This window comes from Apteryx mantelli, chromosome Z, assembly GCF_036417845.1.
Source record: "Apteryx mantelli isolate bAptMan1 chromosome Z, bAptMan1.hap1, whole genome shotgun sequence".
Classification (NCBI taxonomy): domain Eukaryota; kingdom Metazoa; phylum Chordata; class Aves; order Apterygiformes; family Apterygidae; genus Apteryx; species Apteryx mantelli.
In genome coordinates, this window is record NC_090020.1 from 16,726,144 (window position 1) to 16,747,558 (window position 21,415).

At 35.8% G+C, this 21,415-nt stretch overlaps 1 protein-coding gene across 2 annotated transcripts in view; it reads left to right on the forward strand.

The window, feature by feature from the left end:
• The window catches only part of PTBP3 (polypyrimidine tract binding protein 3), a 61,194-nt gene that overhangs the window by 33,769 nt on the left and 6,010 nt on the right, over nt 1-21,415 (forward strand). For both annotated transcript variants that reach the window (XM_067315136.1, XM_067315137.1), the window contains 9 exons: nt 54-223; nt 900-1,046; nt 8,512-8,676; nt 11,613-11,723; nt 13,572-13,746; nt 16,852-16,929; nt 17,584-17,723; nt 20,373-20,406; nt 21,072-21,164. In XM_067315136.1, coding sequence (XP_067171237.1) covers nt 54-223; nt 900-1,046; nt 8,512-8,676; nt 11,613-11,723; nt 13,572-13,746; nt 16,852-16,929; nt 17,584-17,723; nt 20,373-20,406; nt 21,072-21,164 — 1,113 coding nt within the window. The remainder of the gene's footprint in view (nt 1-53; nt 224-899; nt 1,047-8,511; nt 8,677-11,612; nt 11,724-13,571; nt 13,747-16,851; nt 16,930-17,583; nt 17,724-20,372; nt 20,407-21,071; nt 21,165-21,415) is intronic.

Below are 21,415 nucleotides of genomic sequence, written 5' to 3' on the forward strand. Positions count from 1 at the left end.
TATAATAAGTTTGTCTTGTTTGCTTGTCCATCCCTTTCCCTAAAATATTTTAGCTAATGGGAATGACAACAGGAAATGTAAAGGAGACAGATCTCCATGCTCCCCCTCTCGTGTCCTTCATCTTCGTAAAATTCCAAGTGATGTCACTGAAGCAGAAGTCATTTCATTAGGTCTCCCTTTTGGCAAAGTAACCAACCTCTTGATGCTAAAAGGAAAAAGTCAGGTATGTTATTTTCAACATTTCAATATAAGAGCAGGGCTGAAGAAATATGGTTTGTGTTATATGACTGTTTTGGTATTGCGTTTGACTTAAAAGAATTGCAACATTGTCTAAATGTTTCGCTGATGGCTCAAGATGTTCACATTTTCAAATTGAGGATGTATTGATATTTATCATAAGTTTTTAATATACTTTTGGATTAAATAATGATCTAATAAGTTAATAATATTGATTAACATATCCATCGTATGTAAGAATACATAGATGATCAACAACTGCATTGTCATTATTGATATTGACAGCTGTATTGAAATATCTTGCCTGATTAAGATGCATATATTTAAGTGAAAAAAAATGATTAGTTTGTTTAATCTTTGTGTGATTTTTTTCAGTAACATAGCTTCCCAAGTGTTATACTTATTCCATCTCTTCTTTAATGATTTATTGTACTTACAATGTAAAAATCTTTTTAAAAACACCCCACAAATCAAATAACCCTACAACTACATACACATGTATGCATACATATATTTTAATACTGAGCAAAACAAAAATACTGAGCTATACTTTCACATGATCTTTTTTTAGTAAGCATGGAATTGGGAATAAATAATGGTTTGATGCTTTGTTCTTTCATGTAAACAAAAGAACATTGAAAAATGCTATATATTGATTGCAGGCTTTTTTGGAAATGGCTTCTGAAGAAGCTGCTGTTAATATGGTGAACTACTATACTCCTGTTACACCTCACCTCCGCAGTCAGCCTGTTTATATTCAGTATTCCAATCACAGAGAACTTAAGACTGACAATCTACCTAATCAGGCTGTAAGTATAATATTTCCATTTAACAGGACGGATTTGTGCATGACTTGCATTACTAAATAAATAAACTACTTTCTGCTAATACTACATCAATAATCAACTTCTAAAGGATATTGTTTCCCTCAGTTGCAGTCTAGGCTGTAAGCTTTCCATGCATTCTAGGCAAAGACAAAAATTACTGTGGAGGAGCTCAAGCTCAAGAATGGTCCCTCTTGATGAGCAGGAAATCAAGCAAAGGTAGCAGGAGGCCTGTGTGAATGAACAAAGAGCTCCTGACAAAACTCAAACATAAAAAGGAAGCATAGAAGAAGTGGAAGCAGGGACAGGTGACCCAGGAGAAATACAGAGGCACTATCTGAACATGCAGGGGAAGCCAAAGTCTCTGGTGAGGGATCTGAAGGGCAGCAAGAAAGGCTTCTGCAGGTATATCAGCAGTAAAAGGAAACCAAGCAAAAAAGTGGGTTCACTGCTTAATGGGGGAGGGGCCCTGGTGACAAAGGAAGGACATGGGAAAGGCTGAGGTACTGGATGCTTTCTTTGTCTCAGACTTTATTGGTAAGAGCTGCCCTCAAGAATCCCAAGCCCCTGAGACCAAAGGGAAAGTTTGGAACCCTGAAGGCTTACCCTGGGTGGGTTAGGGAACATTTAAACAAAGTGGACACGAGCTGACCCATGTCATTGCAAGGCCACTCTTGGTTATCGAAAGGTCGCTCCTGACCAATCTGACAGTCTTCTACAATGAGATGACTGGCTGAATGGATGAGGGAGAGCACTGGATGTTATCTTGATTTAGTAAGGCTTTCAACACTGTCTCCCATAACATCCTCCTAGACAGACTGATAAAGTACAGGCTAGATAAATGGACAGTGAGGTGGACTGAAAATTGGTGGAACTGCCAGGCTCAGAGGGTTGTGATCAGTGGCGCAAAGTCCAGCAGGAGGCCAGTCACGAGTGGTGGCCCCCAGGCATCAATACTGGGTCTAATGCTGTTTAACATCTTCAGTAATGACCTAGATGACGGGGCAGAGTGCAGCCTCAGCAAGCTTGTAGATGACAGAACTGGGAGGAGTGGCTGATACACCAGAGGGTTGTGCTGCCTTTCAGAGGGACCTCGACAGGCTGGAGAGGTGGGTGGAGAGGAACCTCGTGAAGTTCAACCAAGGGAAGTGCAAAGTCCTGGCTTTGGGGAGGAACAATCCCACACACCAGTACAGGCGGGGTGCCGACTGGCTGGAAAACAGCTTTGCAGAAAAAGTTTGGAGGCACTGATATACAATATGTTGGCCCTGAGCCTGCAGTGTGCCCTTGTGGCAAAGAAGGCCAATGGCATCCTGAGCTGCGTTAGGCAGAGTATTACCAGCAGGTGGAGAGAGGTGATCCTTCCCCTCTACTCAGCAATGGTGAGACACGTGGAGTGCTGTGTCCAGTGCTGGGGTGCTCAGTACAAGAAGGACTTGGACACACTAGAACAAGTCCAATGAAGGGCCACAAAGATGATTAAGGGATTGGAGCATCTGAAATACTTGAGATGAGGCGGACAGAGCTGGAATAGTTGCTCATGGAGAAGAGAATTGGGGGAGATCTTGGCAACATGTGCAAATTCCTGATAGGAGGGAGTAAGGAAGATGGAGCCTGACTCTTCCTAATGGTGCTCAGTGACAGGATGATAGAGAGTGGGCACAAAATGAAATACAGAATATTCCACTTAAACATTAAAAAAAAGTTTTTTTTATGGTGAGGTTTGTCAAACAGTGGAACAGGTTGACCAGAGAATTTATGGAGTAGCCATATTTGGGGATGCTCAAAATCTGACTGGACAAGATCCTGAGCAACCTGCTGTAAATGACCCTGCTTTGAGCAGGGGGGTTGGACCAGACAGTCACCAGAGTTCCCTTCCAACCTCACCAATCCTCTTTTGAGCTGATCAGAGACTTGAGGTGCGGCTATTGTGCTTCTTTACAGTGAGTATGGATCCAGAGATCCAACTAGAAAGGAACAACTTCACAGGTAGGGAAAATCAGTTCTGCCAACAGAGATGGATGAACATTTTTGAAAAAGCAAACCTATCCATTTTGTTCCTGTGTGGTTGGTCTTTTTCTTCAAGTCCTGCTTGGGCTATCTCTTTTCTCTTTTCTGTCACCTGTGAGACATGGTTGTAGTAGTGTTTACTGTCTGCTGCAAAAAAGCTCACTGCTTCTCCTAGGAATCTCCCATTTTGTATCCAGTGCTGAAGACTTCGTTGTTTGCCCTGTTCTGCTCCGAAAGCTTCTCAGTTAAGCAGAACCTTTTATTCTTGTGGAAAAAACATTCCCCTCTTCCAGAAAGTTCTGTATGAATGCAAATGCCAGGTCAGAAAGGGGCAGTGATTCTCTTTGCTGTCCAGCCACAAAATGTAAATTAAAGTGTGAAGGAACAGGTGTTTCTGGTTCTGTGTCTTTACAGATACTGAGAATCTCATGCTTTTCCTGGGAATTAGTAGGTAGCATTAATGAATTCCTCAAGGCTCCCTTCTCCTATCAGTTAACAAATGAAAAGACTGCTACAAAATTGTTTTTCTCTCTTTCAGTAATCCAAGGTTGTAGTGTCCAGAGGCTGTAGATAATGACATCGTTCTTGCATACGGTGATCTTTAAAATATGTCTTGTACCTTTTTTCTACAATCAGTTTCTCAGTAAAGAGCTATTTAACTTTGTCTCTTTCTTAAATGGCATATCATATCTTGCAAATGTAGAGGTAACTAGTTATATGGCCAAAAAAGTCATCCTTCCCAATGTTGTCTTCTTACATAAAGATTAAATAAGCACAGACTGTATGGAAAAATATAGTATTTGTCTTGTGGGTTTTCAGATATTTTTCCATTTGCTTGGGTAGAGTGTCATAGAGAATCATTTCTAGTGTAAAGAAGTCAAGCCAATTCCACACTTTTCTAGATAGCTTTCTGTTTTTAAAAATGAGATGGTTATTTTGAAATATTGCCTTGTCTGACTTGACATTCTGTCATATGTAAACTTTTTCTGGCACTACTGTGCCACAGGCATTTAGAAGGATAACAGTGTGAAAGAGCTTTTCTCATGAGATGACCAAGCCTCCACTTAAGGGTGGGGCGGGAAGTCCTTTCCTTCAAGGAAGGAGGCAGGCAGATTTCTGGATATCTTAGCAGACTCACACTTATAATAATGTAATTGGGAATGGATTTCTAGTCCAAATCTAGTAAGAGATGGCCAAGTTCATAATTATGGATTCAGTTTGCAGTGACCAAGAACACTCTCTGTCTGCTTCCAAATGGATTTCAGCACAGGATAAAGGGCTAGCTTCATTCATCTGAAACCTTTGTCATTCATATAATGGCATTTTAGCATTTGACCACTAGAAATGACATGGCCTTGTTTCATTAACGGAGATGTTATGTTGTCACCCATAACCTATGTACAAGAGATCATTCATAACTTCCCTCAAAGCCTAAGTCTATAAAAGCATTTTCCTAAATCACAAGGTCTGCAATTAGAAAGGGAACTCTAATTTAAAAAAAAAATCCCAAGGTTTGATGTTTTATTTGTATATTATAGCACTAGTCTGATCATAGTTGCATTCGGTGTTAAAAAGTTTGGGAAGACGTAACTGAGGAGTATTCCCAGAGGGAGCTACTCTAAAGACTAATTGCTCTGTAATTGGTTTTCTGGATGAGATTTCTGACAGAAACTTGACATTAATAATACTTTCTTCAGTGAACAATTGTAGTTAAGTATAGCAATATTAAAACTAGAAAAGCTTGAGGTATTTCTGAAGCAGTAATTCTGTGAGTAACTGAGCTCACCTAATAGCTTACTGCTGCCAAAAGGAGAGGGTCTGGTACATCCTTCCTCCTGCCTCCAGCTATGTGGTTCTGCTCTCTCCTTTATACTATGTCTGGTGCTTGCTGGATTCTTCTGAGAGTGATTCAGTTCATAACTTGGCAACGAAAAAGGGTAGTTTTTTTCTGGGTTAATGTGTTGAATAGGCTTGTGATGAGGAGAAAAATATAGCAGAGTCTCCAAATCTCCTCTCAGTAACAGTGGTGTTCATTACATTTTAAGGAACTATACCCAGAAGCTCAGTTAACATAGAAATGTGTCATCTATTCCATTATTTATAAACTAACCATGGTACTGTCACTCAAGAACACATTTTTATGCCTTTCAAAACAGAAAAACTTTGTCTCTGAAGTAGAAAGTTTTCTGTGTACTTCTGAACAATGGTGAATGTGAACTGATTATACAATTTGATAATACAACTCCTTGGTCATTCTGAAGACTGCTACATTTGCTGTATATTAGCAATGGCATATTTTGAAAGTAGAAAGCCTGTGTGATAATGTTAACATTTAGAGTAGTTGCAGTTCAGTATTTGATTTTTGTAATATTGATTTACAGCAAAGGATTCTAGGCTTTTTTTTTTAAACTCTGGAATATTAATAAAGTTTTCAGAAAAGATTTTCTCATGTGTAAACTGCAAGACTCAGTACCATACCCTCCTTGGAACAAAGTTTTCTTTCTACCAAGCAGTATTTATAGCAAAGCACAAAGCGCAGTCTGAACTGAATAAATAAGGCCCTTCTCACAACTTTCTTTGTGCCCCACCAACTTCAGTTTCTCCAGTGTAGGGTTTAGTCCATTTTCTTGTTCAGATATACCCTTTGGAGATCGAAAAGCTTAAAAGTTCTGCGGCATGTGTCTGCTCCGGTCATTTCATTATCCAGTTGTTTTCAAATATAAAACTGGCTCAATACTGAAATTTACATCAGAAGGCAAATATTTTGTGCCATGCTATCAGCTGTGTAAAGGACAGGGAAGTTTGGAAGGCATTCAAAAAGTGATACTGTTATCTGTATCTCAAAATATTGCTACCTTCTTGTCATAGATGAAGTTATTTTTTCTTTTGCTTATCAGTGCTCTTCCAACATCTGCAATTGGAAAAGGACTTGCTTTTATGATCACCAAGAAGCTATAGTTCAATGAAAATTTCCCTGTTAAAGCACTAGTTTATAATGTAGTTGGCTTTGGAACTGTACATAAAATATGCATAACTGACTAGTACTGACCTACATAGAAAATATTCCAGTTCTAGCACTGCTAGATTCTAGAGACAAATGGGCTAGATAAGTTATTTAAAAGAAGTCAAAACAGTTTGCATGACTACATTTTTTTTGTATGCTATGAAGTCCCTCTCTGGAGGCTTATTTTGCTTTAGCGCAATGTTTGCACAGTGTTTTTACTGTTTTAATCTTTTCTTAGCCTCTGACTTAAATTAGCTTGGCATACTTATGTTTCTATACTTACATTTCTGTGGACTTTCTTATATTCTACTCTACTTAGAAATAACTGGTTACAATATGTTTTGAAAGAACTTTTGTCATTCCTAAGTTTTAACATTAGATAACAGTCTCAATAGCTTCAAAATATGGAAAGACTGTCTTCTCCACTAAATTCTTTTCACCAAATAACTAGGATTTTTTCCTGTTATTGTATCAGTAACACAGTAGCACACATACCACAAGAATATATTATTTCATTTTTACAGGTTTGTGTTTTCTTAAAGCTAATTGCTAATCTTGGGGCTGTAGATGCTATCTGAAGAACACAAGGAAGGGAACACCCACTTGAAGTGTTATGAACCACTTTCTACCCAGAAAGCAGATCTTGGTACTTAATTAGATATGAATGTTATTGCAAGGGGTCTTATAACCTGCTTTTGTAAGATCTGTGTTCACTATTAATATGCTTCCAAGGGCTGGCCAAGTCAGAAATGGAAATCTGCGTCTAAGTTGTATTCAAGTTTATTCTTAATAGTGTTCTCTTTAATGTTGACTGTTTATTGTAAGGAAGAACCCTAGATCCAATGAAATGAATATTTTCAATGATACATGCAATTGATGTTCTATAACTTTTTGCCAAGCACCAGAATTGATTTCTTCCTTATATTTTTTTAAAGCACTTAAAACTGATTTCTTCAGAATATGAACTGAGCACTGCAGATAAGTGATTTTAATCCTAATCTCTAAACAAGGAAATAAAACTCTTCTCAGAATAAGATCAAAGTATACAAACCATCATATTGCAGTTGAAATCCACTTGGATTTTTGGATTCCAGGATGAATTGCAACTGACCTGTCCTTTAGCTGTGTAAATCATAGAATGTGCTACTTGCAGATCAATTTTGTTTCCTGTAGGAGTGTTGCAAATTGTGACTGGGACAAAAATCAGTGCTCATTTTTAATTTGTGCTGATATGAAAGTCACTGAAGTCTTGCAAGTTTGTCAGTCTGCTAAAGGTTGTCTTTTTTCTCATCCAAGATTACTGGATTGGTTTGTCATGTGTAAAAATAAATGACACATTTTTAAGGATATGGTGTATATAACAGCCTCAGGAAAACTACACTCATATTTGCAAATGAGATTCCTTATGTCTGTATCTCAGAGCATTTTCAACTTAATGAGTAACTCAGTCTCTGCTTTGTCCTCCTATAAAAATATGATTTACTTTTGAATACATATAATCTTTTTTTTTTTTTTTTTTTTGCACTTATGACTCTTACGTTTGACTTTCATTTAAATTTTTAGAGATTCTAGTAGAGTGGCTGAGCACTGCGTTACAGACTTTGTAGTGTCTAGGCTCAGGCCTGAGAGACAGTTTTTGCAGAGTTGCATGTTTACAAAAGTAGGCACCAACTGTACTTCTGCCATGTTTAGTCTGTCTCCCAAGACAAGAGTGTCATGGAGACCTGGCTTCAAGCTGCAAATATATCTGGAAAGGAAAGACTCTCCATAGTGCCCTCAAAGGTAGTCTGAAGACTTTTTGGAGAGAAACCCATCAAAAATGACTGTAGAGACATCCCAAGTCCCAGTTAAACAGTTTGAGGAGTGAGATCTAAAGAGATCTTTTGTAGGCAAAAGCTTGACTCAGGAAAAAGAGCACGGTAAGCGCCTTCAAGCTTATTATCAGCAAAACTGAGCCTGTTAAGAGAATGAAATCCTAATGAAGCTGAGCAAATGGTTCTTGGTGTGCTGACTGGTTGGTTGTCCACTGGCGTATGGTCGTGATAATGATTTCTTAGAATATACATCTGGAATGACAAAAACATACAGAAAGAATGCAAAATTGCATTTATATGGCATTATGGTAGAAAAGTAGTAACCATATAACAAAAAAAGCTTTTGCCTTTCCTCAAATAATCATGTAGTTTTTAAGAATATCATACCTGTATTCTATGCAAGTATGGTATGACTTCTTTTAGGAGCTGGGGGAAGGAAAGGAGGGGGGTTAATTTACCTACTCGCCTGGAATTCCAGTAGGTAGATAAAGTAGATATCCAGTAGATAAAGGGGAAATAGTTTAAAAATTGTATATGTTTTATTTGAAAGAGAACTTTGTTTACATATGAATAATTCGTACATGTGTAAGTTAATTGTGGTCTCCCTGTGTCATCATTTCAGAGAACCCAAGCTGCACTGCAAGCTGTGAATGCCATGCAGTCTGGAAGCCTGGCTATTACAGGTGCTTTTGCTACTGAAGTTGGGTTCCTTCCAGGTCAAGGTTCTGTTCTTCGAATCATTGTTGAAAATCTTTTCTATCCTGTCACTTTGGAAGTGCTGTATCAGGTAATGAGGACTGATAAAGCAAATAGTTAAAATCTGTTTCTATACTGCTAGTGTAAATCCATTAACTTTTTGTTTTTTAAGGGCCGTGGATCCTTATGTTGGTTCTCATTTTGAATGAAAAGTGTCACTTCAAAAATGATTTGTTGTAATTTATGGGTCTAGGCTTGAATTAGTCTTGCCTGAAAAAAAAAAATCACAGTAGATTGGGCTTCTGTACTCAGCTTTTCATGTTGTCTTTCACTCCTTTTACTTCCTTGATTAAGATGATAAACAGAATTGCGACCAAGAGCAACTAACATGGGGTGTTACTTTTAGTGTATGCCAAAACTATGAGGAAGCGAAATAGTGATTCTTATGAATTTAAGGAGCAAATACTGTAGCACTCTTCATACTGAGTAACTGTTGTAGTTTGCATTATGTTTGAGGGTTTCATATTAACTTTTATTATTCTATGTAAGTGGTATAATGTACAAGCATAGTCATTTGGACAAATGTATTCAATTTTTCATCGACTGTTAGAATGTCAGCTACTTTACCTTTGAGAACTTGGAATAATTGTGGGTTATAGCTATGAAAGACTTCACTGTAACTCCTGCTAGGCAGTTGTGCTGTGCTGTTGAGATCTAAACATTTAAAAGCAGCAACATTAGGAGACTGTTTCTATGTGCCTGAAAATTTTGTCAATACTTCCTTCAGATATTGCATAAGGATTTCATACTTGAAGCTTTTGAAATAACCAGTAAATTTGGGCACACCCCAAAAATATGGGATTTTTCAATTAATGTGATTTAAAATGATTGGGAATCTCTTACAAGGACCTACAGTTCTGGAAGGAGATTTTTGCTGCTCTTCTCATTGGAGCTCTACTTAAGCATCTCAAACAATAATTGATTGTTAAATACATTCTGTTTTTCCTCTTCTTTTTAATATTTCCTTTTTTTCCCCTGTGTTTCCCCATGATACCATTTAGCTAACACACTTACCTGTTCTCTCTTTGGGGTAGCAATTAGCATGGTCTAAACTTCTGTTTGCATCTATGAGTATTGTTTACTCATTAATGTGCTTATACAAATATTATGTTAGCATTTTAGGATTATTTGTTTTCAGGTTATTCTGAATGCACTAATTTCTATGATTATGGGAGCTGTACTAGTTTAACAGTGTAAAAGCAATTCCTGGACCTAACCTTGGATGCTATTCTTACTAAGCAGGCAGCAGAAGAGGAGATTCATGCTAAGTTACTTTAATAAAATTAATGCTTCATTGCAGCAGAACTGTATTCTCAATGTTTAAGTTGCTCGGTGACCCTCACTTAATTACTTTTGCAGTGGACTTGGAAAATTAAGTGATATTTGAAAAGGAATGTTATTTGGAGTTAACAAGGGATACTCTCTACTAATTAGAACAGCACTTTGTGCATGATAGATAGCTACAAGGTCACGTTGTTCTGTAACAGTGTGATAAGGTTAATGAAAATGCAAATTTTCCCTGATTATTATAGCATTATGTAGAATACTGGTAGGCAAGATTTCATCCAAAACTTAGATTATATATTGTGAATTATAACTGCTTGTCAGGAAACACTTTCACTTTTTTACCAAATTTACTTTAAAATATTTATTATAAGAAAGTGAATATTCAGTGTTATCTTTGTAGAAACAAAATTGGTGTATACAGCAGGTTTTAGGTTTAAAAATAAACAGGTATACATTGAATTTCATTACCTTAAAAAGGAACATACAAGGAAAAGCATATGCTCAGAGTCTGTATTTTGGCCATTGTTAAGGAGAAGTGCTTTGTGAACAGGCACTCAACAGCTAATTTTAAACTGCTGTGAAAAAGGTTTCTGTTCTGTCTTCTACCACAAAATGCTGACTGTGGCATAAAAACCTTAACTGTGAGAGAGAGAGAGAGAGAGAGAGAGAAGAACTGAGCACAAAGGGTTAGGACAGTGTGTCTTGTATCCATGACTCTAGGCCTAGTAGGTTGATAAGAGATGCTTGTGCATATCTCTGGTGTTTCTTTCCATTCCAGGGTTAAAACTTGTCTGGGGCGGAATGGGAGTTCTGCTTTCCTGACTGCTATGTTACTTTGTATTACTTCTAATAGTTTGCTCTGAAACTTGATATTGAGTTACCTTTACAATTATTCTTTTCCCTGCACTGTATGTCTGGCTTAAATTTGCTGTCAGTACTTCCCAGACTCGCACTTCCTTTTTCACTCATACATCAGATGTAGGTTTTTCTGCTTTTGCATGATGTAGCCTAGTTGTACTTTTTTTCCTCATTCTTTGGGGGTACTCTTTTGTGTACCTGTGTGTTGAATGCACTCTGATTTTGGACATGTGTATATAATTTCAGCCTTTTAAAATCTTCTATAGAACTTGCATATACAATAAACTAAATACCATTCAATTGTAAATTAGAGGTCCCAAACTGGATTTTTTTTCTTGCTTCCTTGACTTCTAGTTCGACATTGGGTCTGCATAACTAATCTATAGAGGCATAAGCTATTTAGATTGTACCTTCAGCCACTAAATTTGCAGAATTTGTTTGAAGTACAGAATTTAAATATTGATATCTCCAAAGGCAGTTTGCTGTCCCCATTTCAATTAGTTTGTGATGTTCCATTTCTCAAGCATTCACTTTCTTTATCGCCAGTTTCTGTGCAGACACTGGACAAAGGCCTATTTGGGATGGACTTCTTCACTTTTTGTTGAACAGTCATTGATAGTTCTTCTGGAAATTATATCCCTCTTCTCCACCTTCCATAACATTTTTTTACCTGAAGCAAATTTCTGACATCAGTCAATTTCTGTTCAGCTCTCAGAGCAGAAATCATTCTTCAGAAAATTATATAAAGTACTAAATTGTTAGTTTTTACTGTGGATGAATTCTTCATGGTTTTCAAAATTTTCCATGTTTCTTTCTTCTCAGATTTTCTCTAAATTTGGAACTGTCTTGAAGATTATCACCTTCACAAAGAACAATCAATTTCAAGTCTTGCTTCAATATGCTGATCCAATGAATGCACATTATGCCAAAATGGTAAGTGTAGTGTATTCAGCTGATATGTGTTTGTTTTGTTTGGCTTGTTTTCCAGACAAACTGGTCTTTATACATAAAATTAACAAGCAAACAATTACTAATGTTATGACTTCTTGTCATTCTCATGCTTAAATCCTCTTGTTGCATAGAATAACTTCAGCATCCCTAATTAGGTAAGAGGATAAAGGTGCATCATGAACAGCAAGTATAAACATATGAGCACATATATCAAAACCTGTATGATTCTACCAAATCAAAGATTGGGGCTGCTAATAGTGATGAGTGATAGTAGCTGTAGTTTTGCCAGAACTTCTTTTGCCTGTCAAACTAAATAGAATATTTTCAGTGCCTATCAGGCCTAAGAACAGTGTAGTTAAATGCCTTGAGGTTAATTTGATAAATGCAAGATATTTTACTGTCTTGAATTTCAGTGAGAACTTAATGTAATCAATCTTTTCACCTTAAATTTCTTAATTTCAAGCCAGCAGCTTGCTGATTTTTAAAATGCATGTTCTCAGTAATGAGAAAAAGGTCACCTACTTTAGATATCTGTCTCTTTCAAAAATAAAGTTGTAGAATTAGTCACCTTATAGTTAAATATTTTCATTTTTAGGGAATTTAGTGTTAATTTTCTGAGTGGATAGTAGCTTGATACTTAGATATTGAGCTGAGACCTCACAGACTTTTGCAGAAGGATAAGCAGTGTTAAAATTCATCATGTGGTAATATCTGGACTGTGAAGTAATGAACAGGTACAGAAAATGAAGTATTTAATTTGTAAAAATAAAGTATTTAATTTGTTGGAAATTAAGCATGAAGTGCTGTGCATTTCTCCTTAACCTATGTTGGTAACCTCAAATTAATAAATAAATAAAATAAAATTTAAAGTTCACAGAAAAAGTACACAGAAAAAAAAATTGTCTTTAAGTATGAAGTGGTATTTAGTATTCAGTTTTTTCAAAAAGTTACTGGAAGATTAAAGGTAAGGGAACTTTTACACTTCTTTTGTTTTTGAAATTGATTTTATTCTCAGCTTCAAAATTAAAAGCACAGAATATTTAAATATTGGTACTTGCACTTTAGGCCGTGTATTAATTTCCATTAGTTACCTAGTAGGTAAATTCAATATGTGTTTTAGAGATGAAGTTTGTATCAGGAATTAATAAAGGTAGTTGGGCTACGTCCTGTTTGTTAGCAATAGCATCTTTTCTTAAAGAACAATATTATTAATAAATGATATCTGATTAAAAAGTTCAGGGAAATTCATATGATTACTCCTATGAACATATATGAAACTGAAATTATAATTCTATAACTTATGACAAAACAGTAGCTTCTGAGTGTGTTTTTTTCCCTTTCTCCACTACTATTTTTTAATGATGGGTCTCTGGAGAAAATACTATTTCAGTGATCTCTTTGGGCATAACTGCCGTTAAAAAGATGGATTTTCATTTTTATAATGTAAGAGAGAGAATTCCAAACATGCATAATTCATTGCTTCTGGCCTATCGTAAAAATCTCAAAATTAGTGTCGCTACCAGCATCTCATACCATGTGTTGAGTGGGAGACAAGTAAGATTAGAAGCACATCTAGGAACACAAGTCATCCTTGAAGTTACGTGTTATACATTGGCACAAAGCAACATAATACTTGCTAATTATTGCACTACACTAATACTCTACACAGCATATTTAGGAAAGGGTAGTTACAGCATAATTGTCCACCTGACATTTGAAAGCAGGACCTTAAACAGAGAAAATGGATTTCTGTTTGGATACAGTTGTGATATAAATTTAGAGTGGGGGCTGTAGCATTTTGTCTCTGAAACCTTAACTATTTTTCTTCAGGCTCTGGATGGCCAGAATGTCTACAATGCATGCTGCACTCTGCGTATTGATTTCTCCAAGTTAACTAGCCTTAATGTAAAGTACAACAACGACAAAAGTAGAGATTTCACTCGCCTTGACCTTCCCTCTGGTGATGGCCAGCCTTCCCTGGATCCCACCATGGCTGCTGCCTTTGGTAAGAAATCTTCCCTATTAATGATAAACGCACACAATCAGATCATTGTTTTTTATGTTGCATTGCCCTTGATGGATTTGTGTTCTGCCTCCCTAATGGTTCTGTTGAAAGAAGGGTCTGTTTTAGGTACATTTCTGATTGTTGGGTTCCAGTCAAATTTGCTTGAAAAATAGAAAATCCTATTCTGGGTGAATGAATATCTGAAACCATAACATGAGGAATGCTGTTGGGCAAATTCAAAGGACCATCATAAAGCTACTTTTGTAAAATTGTGTGAAATTATATGGTTGTTACAGGGTAGGATAATAAGTGCTGCATAGCATAAAGGTCAGTGGCACAGTCATCCAAAATTGACACAGGTTCCCTAAAGCTGTTTGAAAATAAGTGTTTTAAAGCCTATTTGCTCTTATTTGTTCATACTCTAAGGAAAACTGGCTGCTTTGAAGAACAATATGTATCAATATTATGCTTATTAATGTATGTTTTATAAATGTCTTTTTTAAAAGATGAAATTTTAGAAGCTTTTTTAGAATCTTAGAAGTCACTGCCATGGCATAGAGGTGAGAGTGTTTGCTTGAAGCTGCACTGGAGAAGCCTTTTGTTGTAACTCCTCATGCGTATTCACTTAATCAACTTTGGTAATAATGTAAATCATCAAATAGATTAATCTGATTACTTGGAAGAAGTGCTCACAATGCAATTTGAGCAATTTTAGCTATTTTTCTTTCTCTCTAACGACAACCATTAGCAATAATACACAACTAAGAATTGTCTCAGCTGTTGAATAAGTATCTAAGGACAGTTCTTTTGGTCAGAATAATAGCAGGGAGGAAGGCGAGGGACGAATTCCCTTTTTTCCTTCAATTTTCTGGGATAGCTGTGTCAGATACTGGTTTTGGTTTGTTTGTCTGGTAGTTGGCTATGATAGTTCTAATTAGAGTAAGAAAGTGGGTTGCACTCACTCCTCTTTCTTGATTATTTCTACAGGTTTTCTTATAGAAAGGCTGGCTTTGGATGTTTATGTCATGAACTATCACTTTAATAATTTTTTGAAGAAGTTGCCATACAGCATCATGAAAACAATGTGCCCTGTGGTTTTTATAGGTCTGATATGTTTTGATGAATTAAGTTTTTATAATTGACATGTCAGTGAAAAGGAAAAGTATAATTAAAGTAGATTAAGTACACACATGCATGTAGGAAAGAGATAAACATTGTACACATGCTTTTCAGGGATGACACGTGAACACTTCTGCATTTCTTTCCCCCTCACTCCTCCAAGTCTGTCTCTGCTGACAATCTGATTTTCAGTCTATAAGTCTATTATAATAGTAAGAACAGCAGAGGTGCTGGTGTAAATAAGAGTCTGACATCTGTATCAATATGAGAGAAGTTTATAGTGGGGTCATAGTGAAGCAGCTGCATAGATATTTTTTCTTTTAAAAAAATACATATCAGTTTTGTCTGTACATGCAGCTGTAGACTGAGAAAAACACAGTTCTGACTTTTTCATCAGTAGTAACAAGGTGGATATGCTGCCATAGGCATGTTCAAACAGTTCTCAGTTACATGATATGAGGCAAAGATGTTGGAGTTCTGTCAGAACTTATGCTTCCTTTGTTATTTCTAGTGGAAGCAGTTTTGATGGAGAAATAGAAGATAAAGCAGGTATCTCTACTGGAGTGCTACATGCATTTTTTACTGTAGGCTTGAAGTTATTGTAATAGCTAAACTGAACTGTTCTTGAAATTTCATTTTGCAGTGGGAAAGATATTTTAATTATTGACAAGCAAATTTTGAAATATATTTTGCATTTAAAGATTTTCCTCACCCAGTGAGCACAGGCAGAAGGTATATGAATTAGCATGCTTTAAAAGCTAGCTGCTAAGCTATAAAGCAAATTATTTTGTCCATAAAAAATGTGCAAAGAATTCTAGATATTTTTTAGCTCTGTTTGACTATTTTTATGTGCCTGTTTTTGATATCAGTGTGCAACATGCAGGTCACATTTTGCAAAATAAAAGCCCTTTATCTGTTTCTTCAGTAATGTTTCCATTATCATTCTTGGACAATGAATACGTGATTGATACCTATATTGCCAGAACTTGTCAGTATAATGCACTAATGCATGTATTACAAGAACACAACGACTTACTTTGTGATAAATACATCACATTGTTTGTGTTAAAGACATTTTGTCACTACAGATAAGAGGAGATGTAATGTGATGCAGTATTCATGAATACTGGATCTGAGGAGTCTGTTTCATTTGTTGTTTTTGTAACTCATAACTGGTAATTCTTATGGTATTGTATCATTCCTGTCAATACCCACCTGTTAGAGAATGTAGCTGTTTGAGTTAGTGGTGGAGGTTTGAGTATTCAACATGTTATGGGCACTCAGAATGTATTTACAGATTATATAAGTACAGTTTTAAAAAAAATCTAGTGTGCTAACTTATGAAAGAATCTACAACTCAAGCTTGGATCTAATTGTCTCTCAGAACGCTAGCTTATGTGCTGCTCAGGGTAGCAATTAACTCCAAATATTAAAGCAACTGAACAATCTTTGGGGCAACTACTCTCTGTATGTTACTATTCAAAATCTGCTTAAGACTAGTGATTGCCAGGAGAACCATTAAAATATATATATATATATATATATATATATTCTTAATATAAGTATATGGTCATTGCAAAATGTCCTTCATGAGAGTATTTCCTTCTTGAAAATTTCTAGAATGCATTTTCATTTTATGAATAGAAGCAATTCTTTACTGAACATTAGCCCACAGATGTCTCGGCTTCAGTGGATCTATGCTATACTTTCCTGATCAAACTAGTCTACATTGCATTTTGCCCTGACTTCATTTAAAAGGGGACACTGAAGGTGATCTGAATCATTGCACTAAAAAAAGGCTGAAAATTATCTCTTTGAATATAGAATTTTGGATTTCAATCAGTTTTTTTTAACATTTTGTAGAAGATGTAATACCTGACCTAAGTCAAAATGGCAATGTTGGCTGCTGAATCTCATTCTTGAAGTCTTTTCTGTTTTCTGAAGATGTTAAAATCTGTTTTAATTAGATATGTCTCCTATCTCTAGGCACCCCAGGTATCATCTCCTCACCATACTCGGGGCCTGCTGGATTTGCCCCAGCCATTGGCTTTCCTCAAGCTGCCAGTAAGTTCCTATTCTCTAAGAAAATGTGGTGGTTGCATTTGGGACTGGTGGTCTGTCAGAATACAGGACTTGTTTTCAAATGCAGCAGTCAGAACACAAAGCTCATTTGAGGCATTCTGAATCTCTTTGCATAACATATTATTCAATAAAATTACTTTTTATAATAAAGAACATAAGTTGATGTGATTTTTCATCTCATAAGAAATTAAATACCATGAAAAAGATTACCTGCAAGAGAAGAAACTCTAGGCATCCTTTTTTCTAAAAATCATAAGACTTCGTTGACACTCAAAAGTAAAGCAGTAAGTCTTCCCTTTTCTGGGTACAAAATGAAAAATAAACAGTCTTCCAGACTCAGTAATCTTTTCCTCTCTAGCACAGGATAAATTTTTGTGCTAAATAATTTTTCATCTTTTTTCAGCTGCAATTTGTGACCCCCTTTGGTCCCTTGCTGTGACTGAGTATTTCTTTGTCTGCTGAGAGGAGGTGCTTCCTGGTTTATTAATTGGTTATTAGGAGTAACTGAAGTACTTGACAGCATTGTTTTTATTAAATACTGATTTTTTTGCAGAACTAAGCCTGCTTTTCAGTTTTCTAAAATGCATTTTCTCACTTTATTTGAGATGTCATATGATTCTATTCATTCCGTTCCAGATCTTTCAGTTCCAGCTGTTCCTGGAGCGCTTGGTCCTCTTGGAATGCCCACCTCTGCAGTATCTGGACGGATGACTATTCCAGGTGTTACTGGTGTTCCAGGAAATTCTGTTTTACTGGTCAGCAACCTCAACTCTGAGGTAAGTTTGGTTGGTGGAATCAATGCAAGTAGTTATGTACTAAAATAGTATCACCCGCCAGAATCCTTACCAAAATTTGAAATTAGCTGTAGGAATAAGAGATGATATTTTTATGTTGATAGTATCAGAAGTAGGACACTCTTCTTTTTTGAGATAATTTGCAATATTGATGAGGTTTAAAAACTCCAGTCAGCAGTGGAAAACTTCCAAACACCACAAATTAACTTGAGAAACATTTATTACCCTTGTATTAGCAGTGTAAGTGAACACAGTAATCAGAGAAAAGTTTATGCTGAGATATAAGAACTTTTTTGAAAACGTAGACAACATATGCTACTGGTAAATTCACTGGCATCTTTACTGATAAGATGCCTTTGTGAATCACTTTCATCATTAGAGAAGCCAAAGAATTCTTCATTTGATACAAAATGGAAAGACTCAGGGAAACTAAAGGGAGCAGCAAAGGAGATAAAAGCATGATAAATCAAGTACCTTTCAAAGCATGGGTAGGATCTTTCTAGTTTTGTCATATTGACTGGGCTGGAGGGGAATAAGAACAGAGGTGTCCTTTGATACTGGCAGCTCTGTAAATTTTTTTAAGTTAATAAATACACATGTTCACCTTAGAACCACACTGATTTTTTTTTTTTTTTTTTTCATACCTTGGTAGGAGAGGACAACTTTATTTTTATAGTAGAAATAGCATAGATTGTTTCATAAGCATACTGCTATATCTCAAATATTGAACATTGATCTGTGCTTAGTTAAACTTAATTTGCATCCTGTTAAAAAAATCTAAGAACTTTACCAAGACCGTGTCTTAGTACGCAGTTCTACTTGACTACTCACAAGCAGTTCTACTACAGCAATATAAAATTCCTTCTTGCTCTACATGCTCATGAGATTTTTACCCATAAAACAGATGATATTAAGACTTACTGTCAAAATGAAACTTATCTTCATATTACTAAGATTTAAAAGTCTCTTGACCAGTGTCTTCAATGTTTCTAAGTGATAAGGTATATTGACAAAGCAAAGAATAGCTGCCTTCTCTTGCAGTCCTAATCTACACCTGTTTATTTTGATGCTTGGTATGGAATAAAAGTATTTGTACAAACAAGTAGGAAAGATGAGAATTATTTAATTTCTAACTATTGCTGTGGAAGTGCTTTCTGCAGCTGATTATTCAAGATGGTCCTCTGAGTCTTCAAAGAATGAGCTTTTTAAGAATAAGCATATGTGAAGCATAGATCAAAGCTATCTTTAGGACATTGATGCTTTACTTAATAGTAATCATATTTAAGAAGTTGTGATATAGAACTTTGTGCTGCAACACATGATACAACGTATATTCATTTAATAATGCTCAGCTTCTTGAAAGGTAAAAATAAAAACGTGAGACAACCTGTCCATGGTAAATATATTTTTGGCAGCTACGTAACAGGTTCTCCCTTGTTCTTCAGTAGTGATTGTTTGAACTCTGTTGTTTCTTTGTCTATGTACAGAAAATCTGGTTCACCTAATTTCATTTTACATTTCTCCCTTCTTTTAGGGTTTCAGTGTCCGTATCTCATGACTCTCCATGACTCTTAAATCAATTGTTCTTCTTGTCTTCACAAACCTATTTTTTTCATAGAAGTACTGCAGTCTGGTCTAATTAAGAAATGTCTTTAAATAAATTTTGAGACAGAAAACAAGAGCAAGAAGCATTTAAGTTTTATATTGATAATAATTGTTCCTCATCCCTAAATGCTGATGATAAGGTATGAGGTCATATTTAAGCTGCAGTATGTTCTGTTTTTAAATAATGTATTTATATTTCAATACACATTGAAGGAAGTGTTGCAAGTTGAGAAAGGATAGGGCTATAGGGTGTGAGTAGTGCTTCTGGTCCCCAGACTTTGTTAGTAATCATTGCTGGCAAAACCTTTGCCTGAGTTGGATAAAACCTGGCTTCATTAGGGTGTAGATTATCCTCTCGGGTGTTTGGGGAGCTCGGTAGACTACCATTTAGTTAAAAATCACTGAACAAAAAACATTTCATTCAATATTTAACTTCTGTTCACAGTTTTAACCGGACACAATATAAATACTGCTCTATGTGCTTCATACCTAAACAATTATATAGTATGCGCATGACTTTAACATAGTGTGGTGATATGCAGAGGTGGAGACAAAATTGAAGAAAAAACAAATACATTCTGAAGCAACTATTTTTGGTTTTTTTGATGTTGTCTTCTGTATAGAAAATATCTACCAATGTGTTCTTGAATGTTCTTTTCTGGTTTTGGTTTAGCAAGTGGCTTTCGTTTTTCAGTGAATGAAATGCTAGTGTGGAAAGAGTAGATTCAACTAAAGCCACTTAGTTGCTTCTTCAGCATGATAAACTGAGTCTTCAGTGATGAAAATGCACGAGCTGAAGTGTTACATTGTCTAAATATTTTGTATGTGATTACTAAATGCATACTAACAAGAAGGCTGTTTGCTTCAGTCATTCATGGGAATGACCAAGAAATTCAGGAAACATGTTTATGTGTTAGCGTGCAGTGTCTCTTGCGTTCGTTTTTGTTTACTAAGTACTTAGAGATTCAACTCCTATTTTACTTGCATTGTTTTAAAAATAGTGTACTTGTTTTGTCATTTAAACAGGTCATCACACCACATGGACTCTTCATCTTATTTGGTAAGATTTTATGTATATAAAATGTTATGTGTATAAAAGATGTGTATAAAATGTATGTCAGTTACATACATAACTGACACGCACTGATTATTTGCCATTCCATTGTTTTGTTCCTTGTGCAGAAAACACAAAAGAGAATGTGCTGGTTTTAAAATGACAGTAATCTGAATCAGTAGTCATAGGGCACAGGTACCAAGGCAAAGCCATCAGAGTTTCAGCAGAATTTCAGTGTGCATGATCTTATTTGTTTTTACACTACAAAGAATGGGAAAGTAAAGTAAGATGGAAAACAAAGACTGTGTTAGAGGGAATGGATTACAGAATTGGCACATACTTTATTTGGAGGAGAAAATGTTTGGTGGTGCGGTGATGTTCTAATATGCAACTGCTGAGAGAATCTTAACACTTTTGCACTATTTAGCAGTTGAAAATAAACATGCAGTTTTATGATTGAGATCCTGTTGTGGGGGAGGGTCACAAGTTCTAAACTTCAGAAAATAATACAGAAGCTTGAAAGCTCTTCTTTATCCTTAGGTTCTAACCAAGCTGGTTTAATGAGTTGATTATTTTTTTTGTAACACTGTTCTTCATCAAAAGAAACAAATTTGCCCTTGTGCTGTTCATAGCAAATGTTCTGGGCAGATATCTTTTCTGGATTTCCACAGGTGTGTATGGTGATGTACATCGTGTGAAGATCATGTTTAACAAAAAAGAAAATGCTTTGGTTCAAATGGCAGATGCAACCCAGGCTCAGCTAGGTACGGATTTGTAAAACTTATTTATGCTTCTAACTAGCTTGAAAATAGTATGGATTAGGAATTTGTCATCTGTCAGTGGCTAACATAAACAAATTTATCATAGTGATGCTTTACTACATACAAATTTTTGCTTTTATATGTTGATATTGAATTGTTGGCTTTCATGTAAATGAATTTTTTTCTTAGTGGTTTGAAAAAAACCCAAGTCTCCATTTAAAAAGCACTGTGAGAATTTATTTTAGAATTTTCCT